Raw genomic sequence first — 12,319 nt, 5'->3', positions numbered from 1 at the left:
ATATGAATGTTTTTGTTCTTACTGTTTATTTATTTTCAATGTCACCAAATGGTGTTCACAACGCTACACCAAACATTTATTTCCAAAAGGAAGATTTTATTCGAAGCTGCACTCTTTGCAAATATAATATATCATTTGAGTCATTTAGTAGCTTCGAGCCGATTTGATGATGGAGCTTGGAGGTGGCTAGAGGAGTTTTCAACCCGTAGTCTTATGTCAGGTTAATACATAACTTGTTAATACATTCGAGTAAAACAATCTTGTAAATATAACGACTGACATTATATTATAAGAAACAAGAAGTATCTAAGTAAATATTATTATGCTATTATTTGCCTAATGAATTTGAAACGAACCAACCTGAAAAAACAAAACACTTGAAATGAAAAGTCGAGTAGGTACGTTAAGTGCGGATTAAGTCCGGAACAAAAACTTTCACGCCATCGCTAGATTGAGATCTCGGGCTCCAGCTCCACTTCACATCTCCACATGATAAATAACCGCTTCCCCGCTTTTTACGCGCCGAGGGTGTCACGCAAAAAAATGAATAAGGAAATTTACCTAATGGCTGCGATTCTTTATACTCTATCTCCATTGTCAGAGGACAATGCTGTAATGGAGGGATAACGTGAGTGAACTGTGCTGAAGATTCGCATTTTATATCCGACTCTCTTTATGTAACAAATTAAGCGTTATAACCTATACGAATATGTTCGTTTTAAATGTGCAGTAAACCTTTAAAGCACGAATTACTTTACACACTGATCAACTTAAACTTTTATTCGACTCACGAGATACTTTTTTTTAAGAAAGCGAGATTTACTTATTCTATCGTTATTAAGTGTTACGTAGGTAGTCTTCCTTTCAGTATTCAATAATGAGGACATTGAAGGACTCGAGTATATTTTCTTAAAATGCGTTGGCGGTCGAGCAAGTGGCCCAGTTGACGGTAAGTGACAGCCCACATTAAACATTCCTTACATCGAAAATGCGCCACCAACCTAGGGAACTAAGATGTTAGTTACCCTTATGTTATGGCGATTGTTACACTGGCCAAATGTACTTTTCAAGTTTTCGTAGCTATCAAAGCTAAAATATAACTTTGATTCTATTGGTAGATATTTTTGAGATCTACATACATACAACATTTTCATTGAGCATTTGATAAAAAAATATAGGAAAAAATGCTTTTAATTTTTAGTTAAAACATTAATTCCAAATTAAATATCTACAGACACATACTTTCAAATTAAAATTATTTTAAAATAGCGCATCATGATCAAAATTGTTGGAAAAAAAAATAATATATTAATATTTAAACCAAATCCCTAATTTGAAAGTATATCTTTCTACCACATATCAAATATATTTGCAATAAGATAGGATTCTTATAGGATTTCATTAGTTTTTTTTCAAATATAATCTGTATATTTGAAAATGTATCTTATAGGAGTACATAGTTTAGAATCATTAGTAGAAAATATTTTAGCTGTTAAGTTTCTTTTAAATATATTGTAATTAAATAATTTGCTCTTAATTTGTTTGCTCAGTTTCTTGCAATCTTAACAAGATAATTAAATAGACTCACCAGGTGATATATTTTCAGAAAAAACATCCATTTCCTTCATTTTCCACTTTCCCCCTAGAGAAATTTTGAAACCATGAAATATATTAATATTAAATATTAATTCTCAACTTGTTTAACTAAATAAATTAGTACCTGATGAATAAATATGATTATGCATATGTAAGAAACAGCTTTATCTGGTAAACTACAAAGGGGTACTGCGGAGAACTGTTGCCCGAGCTCTCACCGAGCGGAGACCAAACTATTCTACGGACGAATAAAATCTAAATTTGATAAACTCTTCTCTGTGATTGGATAAAAATATCCGAACCCCTTTGCGCGTGTGCTAAAAAACGAAAGGGTTGAAAACGTTACCCTTTTTTTAGTGTCCCCTTAGCTTTCATCCCTTTCTGTCACTCCAATATCCAAGCAAAGGGTTTTTTTCTATCATATTATTTTTCTGTAATAAATTCAAACTAGGGTTTTTTTACTCATTTATTATTACAACATTATAACATAAAAAATAATAATACATTCATTTAAATTACTCACTTTTAGTTTTTGGGTTTGTTCCTACTTAAGTTATGCTTATACAAACTTTTTTCATATCCATTCATACTTCTCCAAAATCTCCAAATACTCTTCACAGAGTTGACTTAATATAAAATTAAACATTCAAGAAAAAAAATAGTTCTTACTTTCATACACTTTGAATTAAAACCCCGCCGAAAGTAATTATGTTCCATTTTACATACGCCACATAGCTGTCAGTTACTGTTTAAAAATATTCATAACATATCGAATGTTAATAATCGACAATAAGAAAATGCACACTTATTAACTTGAAAAAAAGTTTTCTGCTAAACTAATAAATAAATTAATACATTACATCTCACTACGTAAAACGTAGTGTAAAAATGAAAAAAGTATCACTGATCACTCGCACTGATTTTTGTCCTATTGTTCTCTCACGTTTTCTCTTCAAAGTAACAAGTGTAAGTTATGTGTTTGTAAAATTACTTTTTCGTCAATTAATTAATGAACTATTGAAGAAAATTCTGTATCTGTGATTTTTTTTTCCTTCACGAGACTCTTGTCACTTGCATTTGACATTATTTTGACAAGTCACTCAACTCTCGAAAAACGGAGTATTTCGAAGTAAATTTTTACGGTTCCTTCTATTAAAAAAATATTATAAACCATATTTACAATTAAACTTAAAGTCAAAATGACTTTATATCACTTCGGGAATTGTTTAGCGTTAGTTTACGCTCCATATCATATGGCTTATAAATTTTCGGGAATGTAAGTGTATTTATCTAATTAGGTTAAAAGTATTAAAGTTTTCTGTCAATGTTAGATATAATTTTTATTTCTTCCAGATCTGAATATGCAACATTTTCAAAATGCGTGTATGCTGGAGGACTTTATATTTTCACACAACTTTGTAAAATGTTGCTCTTAGCAACTTTTTTTCCCGATTCCGATAACATTCAAGGCGGTGAATATGATATATTTCTTGTAAGTATTCTAGGATGAACATTTAAGCTTATTTATATTTATTTATTTAGCAGCAATTACCCATTATAATCAGAAAAACCAATACATTATTATAAAAATAAACATGGTTAGGCACTGATAAAAAAAATGACTTCGTAATTCGGAACACAAAAATTTTAACGATATTCTCAACAATAAATTAATTATTTGCTTCAATATCTTTTTGAAATTAAATAATTTCAAAGTAAAATATATTGAAAAAAAAAGTTGACATAGCTTTATCTACAAAAACAATTTGTTCTTACTTACAGGAAATTCTGAAAGCTACAGTTGATCTTGCTGATCTTCTTGGCTTATATTTTGCTCTAAATTCAATACCGGGGAAAGGACATGCAAAGATCTTGACAGCAGCAATAGGTTGGGCCAGTGCTGAGGTAAGTAAACCAAGTCTGATTTTATAAGGTCTAATTAACTATAGTACTCTTAATTAAGATGTGCATAAATAAGCAAGAGTAACAAAAAATATTGTATATAATCAAATAAGTTGTTTAAAATACTACATCACAAAATTAATAGGCAAATTCAAGTTTTCAAAGATTCTTAGTATATTTGTACAATATAAAGTAGATTCTAAAGTCAGATAATTTATTTTGACAGGTGCTAGTGACCCGCAGTATTCTCCTCTGGGTTGGTGCAAGAGGTTCCGAGTTTGACTGGCGATATGTGCGTTCATGTGCTGAGTCCAACGTAGCATTGTTACAGCATGCCTCTACTGCTGCTCTTGTTTGGCTCTGGACCCGCAGTGACCTGCCTCGAAAACATTTTCCCATAGTTGTTACACTTTTAGCTATATCTCCATACAAAAGTCTAATAGAAGAAGCCATTGGCAGTATTTTTTCTCTCAGTGCTTGGGCTTTATTGGGTCTTCGTACGGTACACGCCACTGCAATTGGCCTCACTGCTTTAGCTATGTATGCAGTTTTAGCTCAACAAATAGGAATATAACTGTTAATTTGTGATGAGTATAAGTTCAAACCTTTGTATTTATTATATTTGAAAACAATTTGGTGAGTGTCAGATTAAGCAAAATAAGTACCTAATTTAAGTGTAGGTTAAATTTATAATTAAAAATAAAATGTTCTTTGTTTTAGTTTGCATTCATTAATGTCAAAACCCTAACAAACAAAAACATTTTAAAACAACTGAACAAATGAAAAATTTTATGTAGCTTGAAAGTATTAACGTTTTCCTTGAGATAGTAGCACCATCTTATATTATATCCATGTAATCTCATTGGCATATGGTACCAGAAGGAGTGATAGATGGCTGGTGAATGGCAAAAGTGTTGCAATAAAGGTACTGAATAAATAATGATTTTTATTTTGTTGTGATATTGTAACAATTTCAGTTTTGTAAACTTAACATTAACATTTGTTTAACTATTCATTGAATAATCTAGAACAGTTAACAAACATTTGAAATAGTAGGCTAGATGCTCAGCCTGGACAAAACCTGGGTATCAGTTGTACTGCTGAGTATGTCAGTTTGATTATCGTCATCACTAGAAGCAAATCACCTGGCATTGACGGTCTGAAAAGATGGTAAAAATAGTAGTGATACCCATTTTTAAAAATAAGACTGCTGATATTTCAGACCTAATTAATTATACATTGTCTCCATTCAGAACTGGTATGTTACATTCATGAAGAAATTCCGCTTTCGAGCTATAAAGGTTACAAACTGAAAACTTGTATCCACTTTTCCTTAACCTTTCAAAGGCTTTTGACCAGGTTTCCTTAGACATTCTTTGGAAAAAACTAGAAGATATTAACCCTTAATCAGGCCCTATGTGCACTGGCATTAAAACATATTTTTAATTATGGTGTGTTCTTAATTTTTACCTGTACAATGTATACCTAAGAACTGTTTCTTAAAAAATATAAAATTTAAGACAAAAAAAGTGGTAGTATTATGCACTATGCCTGTTAAGGAGCTTTTATAATTTGTTTCCATTATAATATTTTGTTAAACAAACGTATAATGTTATTTTTGTTAAAAAAACGTAGAATGTTATTTTTGTTATAATAAACCTAATAATTTACAATTATATTTTTATTTCAAAATCATCTCTTGTATAATGGAAACAGTATCCATATCATACTACCGCCAGACGGGTATAGGGCATATAATGACCACTTTCTTTAAATCATGATTTTTCCCAAAACGGAATGTTTAGTAGAAAATTTTTGCTTCATACGAAAGATACGGATATTGGTAACCAAATAAAGTTTTTAAGAATTAAAAAAAAAAAGACAAAGATCACTATAAAACTTCAATTACCTAGGAGGTCGTTAAATCGTACTATGCCTGATTAAGGGTTAAATTACCATCAGAACTCATTAATATCTGGAAGTACTGGTACGGAAATCAGGTCAATCGCGTGCGAGAGTAGCGAACCATATCGCAGCTATAGATTTTTTTATAATGTTTTTTTTATATGGTCAGTCATAACATCGGGAAAAACGGACGAGCAAGGCAAATGAATCGAGAAAACCCAATTTTAAATATTATGTTTTATTCAATAATAATCATTTTTTGTAAATGCCACAGAAGTTTATAGCCAGCACTTGAGACCTAGGCATAGCGCAATCTACTTTAACAGCCCTAAATTTTGAAGTGGAGTTTATAGTGTGTGTGTGTGTGTGGGTGTTTATAGGCCCACTAAGCCACTACCACTAAAACTCTAGACAACTGTAACGTGGTAATGATTCACAAGCTTCTCGTGAACATGTAGCGCCGACAGCAACACTAGAGCATCTCACCATTCATCATCACCTCGTTGAGGAGGCTGAAACTTATTTGACTAACTAGATAAGTCTTAAGGATTATTCACCATGACAAAATTATCATCTACGATTGTCTTTGAATTTATCCCTAGTTTACGAAGTCTCGTCTGTTTCATCTGCGGAAGACCGCAAAATAAGAATTAAAAAAACGCATCAAATATGATGCGGAGTAATTTGACTAGTTCGGTAGTTGAGTCACAACTTAGGAAAATAATACGTGCGAGGGGAAGTCACTTCGTGCAAGAACTTTACTTAGGCTAAATTACAAAATGTCTTACTTATAACTCAGCTATTGAACTGTTTCTAAGTCTTAATTTTTAAATTAAGAAAAATATTTTAATACTACAGCAACATAATTATTGCCATGCATAAAATTTAATTCTTCAACTGTAATCTGTGATAGAACTGTCAATGTCAAATTAGTCTGTAATCTGTACTTTATGGTATGCCTTCAGCTTACCTATGCCTTGTTAATAGTAATAAATTTAATCAAAAGGTCACAAGTACAAATTTAGCTGAAACGGACGAATAAACAAATATACTTTAAGGTCCTAGTCCGCTTCTGGAGGATATAAAAGATACAATTAACATGTAAAGCTGGAATAGCGTGGGGGTCGTGGAGCTGGGGTCTCTCTAGGAGTATAACTGTTTATAACATCAGTGACGCTACTGAAAAATGGTTTTTATCTACGACTAGAATTTCCAGTTACTTTTTCGCATCGATAACCCTCTGATCAGTTGTTTTATAAATTTTACACATTGCCTGCTCGTCATGTACTATGTTTTATAAACTATATAAGTGATTTCGTTATGCCGTGATCGATAGCAATAAATATGAAGAAAAAGTTGTTTTTGTTTTTACTTCTCTGTTATTTAACCAAGGCTGAATACAGTGCCAAGTGTAGTGATAATTTACAAAGCGGCTTAACTTTCGAAGCTATGAACGATGATGTGGAGGGACGATACAGGGTAGAGTGGTGTACGATGGCTGATAAAAATGTTACCACCTGGGAGCTAGTCATGCGATACGATGATACTCGGCCGCCCAGTCGTTGCGTGAAATACAGTGTTGACATTCCACCTGGAGCAGTACACTCTCGTTTTAGTGAGAGAGTACATCTTAATTTAAATTGTACTAATGTAAGTGCCCATATTTTCCTCAATATCTTTATTTGTAGAAAATAATCATTTGACATACAACTTAGTGCTGGATACGAGATTTTGCATATAAATAATATTATATTTTAAGGTCAAGTCTTCCTATTTTTTTTAAAAGGCACATTAAGTATAACCATATGCAACCAACCAATTAAAATCTATTTGTAAACTTAACAAGATAAAATGTCAGATTTCACTATGCATTATCTGACTAGTTCAACATTCATTGCATGGACATCAGATCTGTCAGTGACTCCATTCCATTCAAAATATTGATGGTTTCATACACATGAACTTAATACATAGCATATAGAACTCGCTGTATATTTGGATCAGTAATATTTAAGCTCATAAATATTTATTCGGTAAAACCTTCAAAGGGGCCCATCACTAATGGCTCTATCAGATTGAAATATTTCTAAATAAGGCTATAAATATGCTATACAAGGCATTAAAAGTAATTTTCTAACCTGAAAAATCTTAAATTTCATATATTAACATTTCATTTAAATATTTCAGATATGTTTCTCCACATACTTGGATTTAATATTCAATGGCACATGCTATCACATCAAGACGGTGCTCCACCGAGGGACCAAGAGCTCCAGCCCTCATGATTCTCTACACTATGTTTTTAACCCATATCCGAAAGAACATTTCACTGAGAGCAAGGCTCTGGTTAGTGCATTGAGTAAAGAGTAAGTATAGAAAGTAAATCAAAACAAAATACATGTTTAGCTCTTACAAGGACTCCGCAGTGCAATAGAATTGTCACATTAAACTCAATTAGACACTCCAAAGAATAATAGCTCTTACGAGGAGTAATGGCATAAAGCTCACTAAATACTCTTTTTCTCATGAATAAAATAAATTTACTTGGTTGATATTTATAATTCTGATACAACATATTTCTAATTTTTGAAGATTTTTTTTTCTAAATATCTTTATGCTTAGGAAGTATGCTGATGACACTTCATATTTTTTTCAAATTTCCAGCGAGGAGCTCATTGTGCACTGGTATCTGAGCTATGTGCCAGCCGCTGATTACACAATGGAGCTTTGTACAGAAGACTTCCAGGTGAACAAAATATGTCACTAAATACCCTTTTCATTTAATATCCTGCTAGTCTGATACAAAAAGTATTCTATTTCTCTGATCCAAGTATTTTTATAGCCTATCAAATTATATTACCAATGATATATATGAAATTATAAAACATAAAAATTAATCATTTACATGGTAACTTTTAATAAAAGCAAGGCAGACCATTTCTATGTATATAGATAAAAGTATGCTATTACAAAATACATTACTTACTAATGAGATATGCGATGACACAGTAACATTCATGAGGCTATAAAACTTTAATTAAAGTGACAAATGATAAGAAAGCCATCAAAATAAGTAGTATTATAGTAGTCATAATGTTGTCACACGGCAATCACATTTCTTGATATTTTATAAGCAGCCGATTGATTAAATTAATGCAAATGCGCGTTATAAAAACCTGTCGTAAAACGTTACAGGTATAATTCATTAATAGTTCATGGCTATTTTGTGAATAATGCCACTTTTTGTTTATTTACATACACTCAGGGTTCTCGGCTGTGTACTTTTACATTAAGGTGTTAAGTGTAAAGTGAAACTGGCATTTTATTTGACAATTACTAATTTCAAAGTATTATTTTAAAGGTATAAATATATAAAAAATCTGTTTTAAATGATTTGAAAAAAAAAATATTCATGTTGTACTATTGTTAGTGGAAATCTACAATCTAAAGTGTATTTTTTTTTAGTTTGATAATATTCACTTCAGTTACAAGTTAATTGAATGAACTCATGAAGTCACTCATCTCACTTCTGTACTGACTGTTATATCAGATACATACGTTGATGCATAACAACTTAACTGCAGCTACGAATGTAACTACTACGGGTTTTGAGTAAATATAATAAATAAAGAGGCATTCACTTTCAAAAAAAGCTTATCTCTATTAGCGGTCTCTACTTTCGGTGTAATCAAATTTTATCTGTAAAATATGGTTGAAGTCGTGTAATATATATATGGTATAATTATTTTTGCTGGATTAAAAATAAGAGAAATAAACGATTTGTTTACGTCACGTACGCTGTCTCGCTTTCGGGCTCGTTTGACCTTTCCTCGCGCTGTCAAGGCGCTACTCCAAACTTGATCTCTATGAATTTCCTCTAATATTTATGCATCATTATTAGCAGTTAGGCTACTACGTTTTAAATAAACACGACTAGCGTGTTAATGTTTTCAAGCTTCAGTATACACAGCGGACGTTACGTTACTGGGTCTTTGTGATGTCATCACTTTCTATCAGGGATTCCCTTTTATCCGTAAACAACAAAATGATCACGACGATGGTGTCAAAAAGCTAAACTCAAATCGAACAGTAATGTTACGTTCATATTTCAAGTGAAAAAAGTAGATTTTTTCATTACATTTTACATTCTTCTCAAGGCCAATCTAAGTTCCTATCGCACATTTCGTGCCCGAGACGGTCTATACCAAAAATATAATAAGACGTAGGCAGCTAACGATGCCGATCGCGCTCCGCAGTGGTGCGTCGACATCGGCGGCAACTGCAGCACGCGCGGCGCCGCCCGCACCGAGGTGCGCTGCGCGCTGCGGGCGCCGCCCGGCTGCTACAGCGTGCGACTGCAGCAGCGGGCGCCCTGGACGGCGGCGCTGGCGCTGTTCCGCCCGCAGGCCAGCGTCGACTCGCGCGTGTGCCACCAGCGCTCGCCGCCCGTGCCGGCCGACCCGTCGCGCGCCGCGCTGTGGGGGCTGTGCGCCGGGGCCGCGCTGGCGGCGCTCGCGCTGGCGCTGCTGCTGCGCGCGCACCGCGCCCGCCTGGCCGCCGCGCTGCGGCTGCGCGTGCTGCAGCACTGGCTCGACAGGTACGGCGCACCCGGGCGGGTCGTCGGCCGGCCGCCCCGGGGCCGGCCGGCGGGCCGCGAGCGAGACGCTCACGTCGGTCGCCCCGCTGGCAGGACGGAGGCGGAGGCGACGAAGCCCATCAACAACAACGAGGCGGACGAGCGCGCGCGCGTGCTGCTGCTGTACGCGCGCGACTGCGCGGCGCTGGCGCGCGTGGCGGGCGCGCTGCGGCGCCTGCTGCGCGAGGCGGGCTGCGCCGTGGTGGACCTGTACGAGCCCGACGCCGTGCGCGCCTCCGCCCGCGCGCCCGCCGACTGGCTGCAGCGCCAGCTGGCGGCCGACAACGCGCGCGTCGTGCTGCTGCAGTCGCCGGACGCCGCCGCCGCCGCCGCCGCCGCGCCGGGCCGCGCCCGCCCCGCCGCGCCGCACTCGGCCGACGGGCTGCTGGCGCTGGCGCTGCGCCGCCTGGCCGAGACGGGCCACGCGGGCCTGCCCTACCGGAAGTACTTCGTGGTCGAGTGAGTGTCGCCTCTCCCGCGGGGCGCCCCCGGCGCTCCCGGCGTACTCGTCGCGTCCCGGCGGGACTGACGGCGCGGCGGTTGCAGGGTGGCGGGGCTGGAGGCCGACGTGCTGCCGCACCTGACGCGGTTGCGGCGCTACGTGCTGCCGGCCGGCGCCGAGCTGCTGCTGCGCGACGTGAGCGGGGCGGGCGCGGGGGGCGCGGAGGCGCTGGCGGAGCTGGCGGCGGCGGCGGCCGAGCTGCTGCGCTTCGTGCGCGAGCAGCCGGACTGCGTGTCGGAGCTGTTCCAAGTGTGCTGAGCGTCAGCCAGCTCGCGACACGTCCCGCCCTCGTGGAAGTTGTGTTTCGATTTCCTTTAGCGATGTGACCTGTGACGGGACCGACGTTCTCGGTAAAGTCGTAATGTTAATGTTGGTCGTTAACTGACTGACTCCTCTCGGTTCACATATGTTTTTCCTTGAATTTGACGCAAAGATGAAGTAGAATATCTAACTCATCTGTAACTCATGACACCAAAATACCAATAAAATTAGTCGTCAAAGTTTAGAGAGGGCGCGGTGCTTATATGAATTGTACTTATAAAATAAAATATAGGATATGTGGCCTCCGCTCTCCGGCTGATAATATAATATGTATCGATGCAATAAATGTAAAAAGTAACAGTCCGTAAGTTGCTGTTCTGGAAAATAGTCATAAGACTGAAGTGATTCACTTGATACATTTCATTTAGTTTGTCGCTTCGTTTTTGCTTCGTTTTATTTTGTCTTTTGCGATATGTTTGTATCGAACAAACATCATAGTCGCCGCATCCATTTTAGGAATGCTTATACGCGTGTAATTCGGTAGTTAAATACGGTACGATCGTCGGTTAGTCGTCCGTACATAAGTGCGCTGAACAAAGAAACCTCGATCCCACAGGTTGAGTCCAGGTGACTGTTCGTAGAGACATATATACATGGACATACATGATCCAAAATATAGTTGAATAACCAACTTTTGTCCTATGTCTAATGTCATAACGTAATTTCGATAATGGAAATGGACTTCTTCATAATAATATTAGATTTCTGCGGAGCGCAGGGTCGACAGCTCCGCTCCGTCCGCAGGCAAAAGGTTACAATTTTGACCTCGAGTTTACACGACGAGAGATTGAGTAGTCAGAGTAAATTATTGAATTAATGATTCAATCAATGAATGATTTTGAACAAACTATCGATTTTTACTATTTTTTTACACATTAATTATGTCATATTAAATGTGTACGTAAACTTTTATACCCTGTCCAACTAGTTTACGGTTTGACGGGCGGCACTAGTGGTTGCGGCAACGTGACGTTTCGGATATCGTTTCGATTATTGGCTCTGACTGATATTCAGTATCGATTATTAATTTCTGACGTCGAATAAAAAAAATCTTGTATGCTTAAATTTCATTTTTTGTCGAAGGTTTCTATTTATTGTGTTTATTGAATAAAAATAAAACAATTGTCATCATGTTAACTTTATATGACTTTATTAATATTTGAGTAGATGTAAAAAAAAATTAAGATATAATCATCCACCTACTTATAAAAGTATTATTTTTAATTTATTCATTTGCAGCGAACACGCGCGTAGTATGTAACCGTATGGCGCATGATAATTATCGTGTTTGGTAAATAAGTATGCAAGAAGTCAATACATAAGACAGATACGATTATGCAGCTTTAAATTTTTTTATCATCCATTTCAAAGTGAACTCGTAAGGCAATCAAACAGCGCATAGCCGGCGGGCGGCGAATAGCTGCACCCGCACTCGATAAAACGTAAAGCAGAGGATA

The 12,319-nt window shown here is 37.0% G+C and overlaps 2 protein-coding genes and 1 long non-coding RNA gene across 4 annotated transcripts; all 3 read left to right on the top strand.

Annotated features, from left to right (window-relative positions):
* Positions 1 to 2,694: 2,694 nt before the first annotated feature.
* Positions 2,695 to 4,448, top strand: LOC125066291 (transmembrane protein 147). 2 transcript variants are annotated; one of them, XR_007119665.1, is made up of 5 exons: positions 2,695 to 2,872; positions 2,950 to 3,088; positions 3,379 to 3,501; positions 3,725 to 4,134; positions 4,219 to 4,448. XR_007119665.1 is itself a non-coding variant. In XM_047674323.1 (4 exons), the coding sequence occupies exons 1-4, from the start codon at positions 2,796 to 2,798 to the stop codon at positions 4,070 to 4,072; spliced, it is 687 nt and encodes a 228-aa protein (XP_047530279.1). In that variant the 5' UTR covers positions 2,695 to 2,795; the 3' UTR covers positions 4,073 to 4,448. The 2 variants fall into 2 exon arrangements, 1 of the variants encoding a protein (XP_047530279.1); XM_047674323.1 differs by having other exon boundaries at positions 3,725 to 4,448.
* A 1,908-nt stretch (positions 4,449 to 6,356) lies between these two features.
* On the top strand, positions 6,357 to 10,373 carry LOC125066454 (the record flags this gene model as incomplete). Its single annotated transcript, XM_047674526.1, has 4 exons — positions 6,357 to 7,053; positions 7,591 to 7,769; positions 8,068 to 8,149; positions 9,660 to 10,373. Coding segments are annotated over exons 1-4 (1,281 nt in total), but the record flags the coding sequence as incomplete, so codon positions are not given.
* A 1-nt stretch (position 10,374) lies between these two features.
* Positions 10,375 to 11,977, top strand: LOC125066156. The gene is made up of 2 exons (XR_007119661.1): positions 10,375 to 10,498; positions 10,586 to 11,977. It is a non-coding gene; the product is annotated as an uncharacterized LOC125066156 (long non-coding RNA).
* The last annotated feature ends 342 nt before the right edge of the window (positions 11,978 to 12,319 follow it).

The sequence above is a fragment of the Vanessa atalanta genome, chromosome 9 (genome assembly GCF_905147765.1).
Source record: "Vanessa atalanta chromosome 9, ilVanAtal1.2, whole genome shotgun sequence".
In the NCBI taxonomy this organism is placed as follows: domain Eukaryota; kingdom Metazoa; phylum Arthropoda; class Insecta; order Lepidoptera; family Nymphalidae; genus Vanessa; species Vanessa atalanta.
Note: the sequence above shows the minus strand (reverse complement) of the source record. Positions and strands in the feature narration are given on the sequence as shown.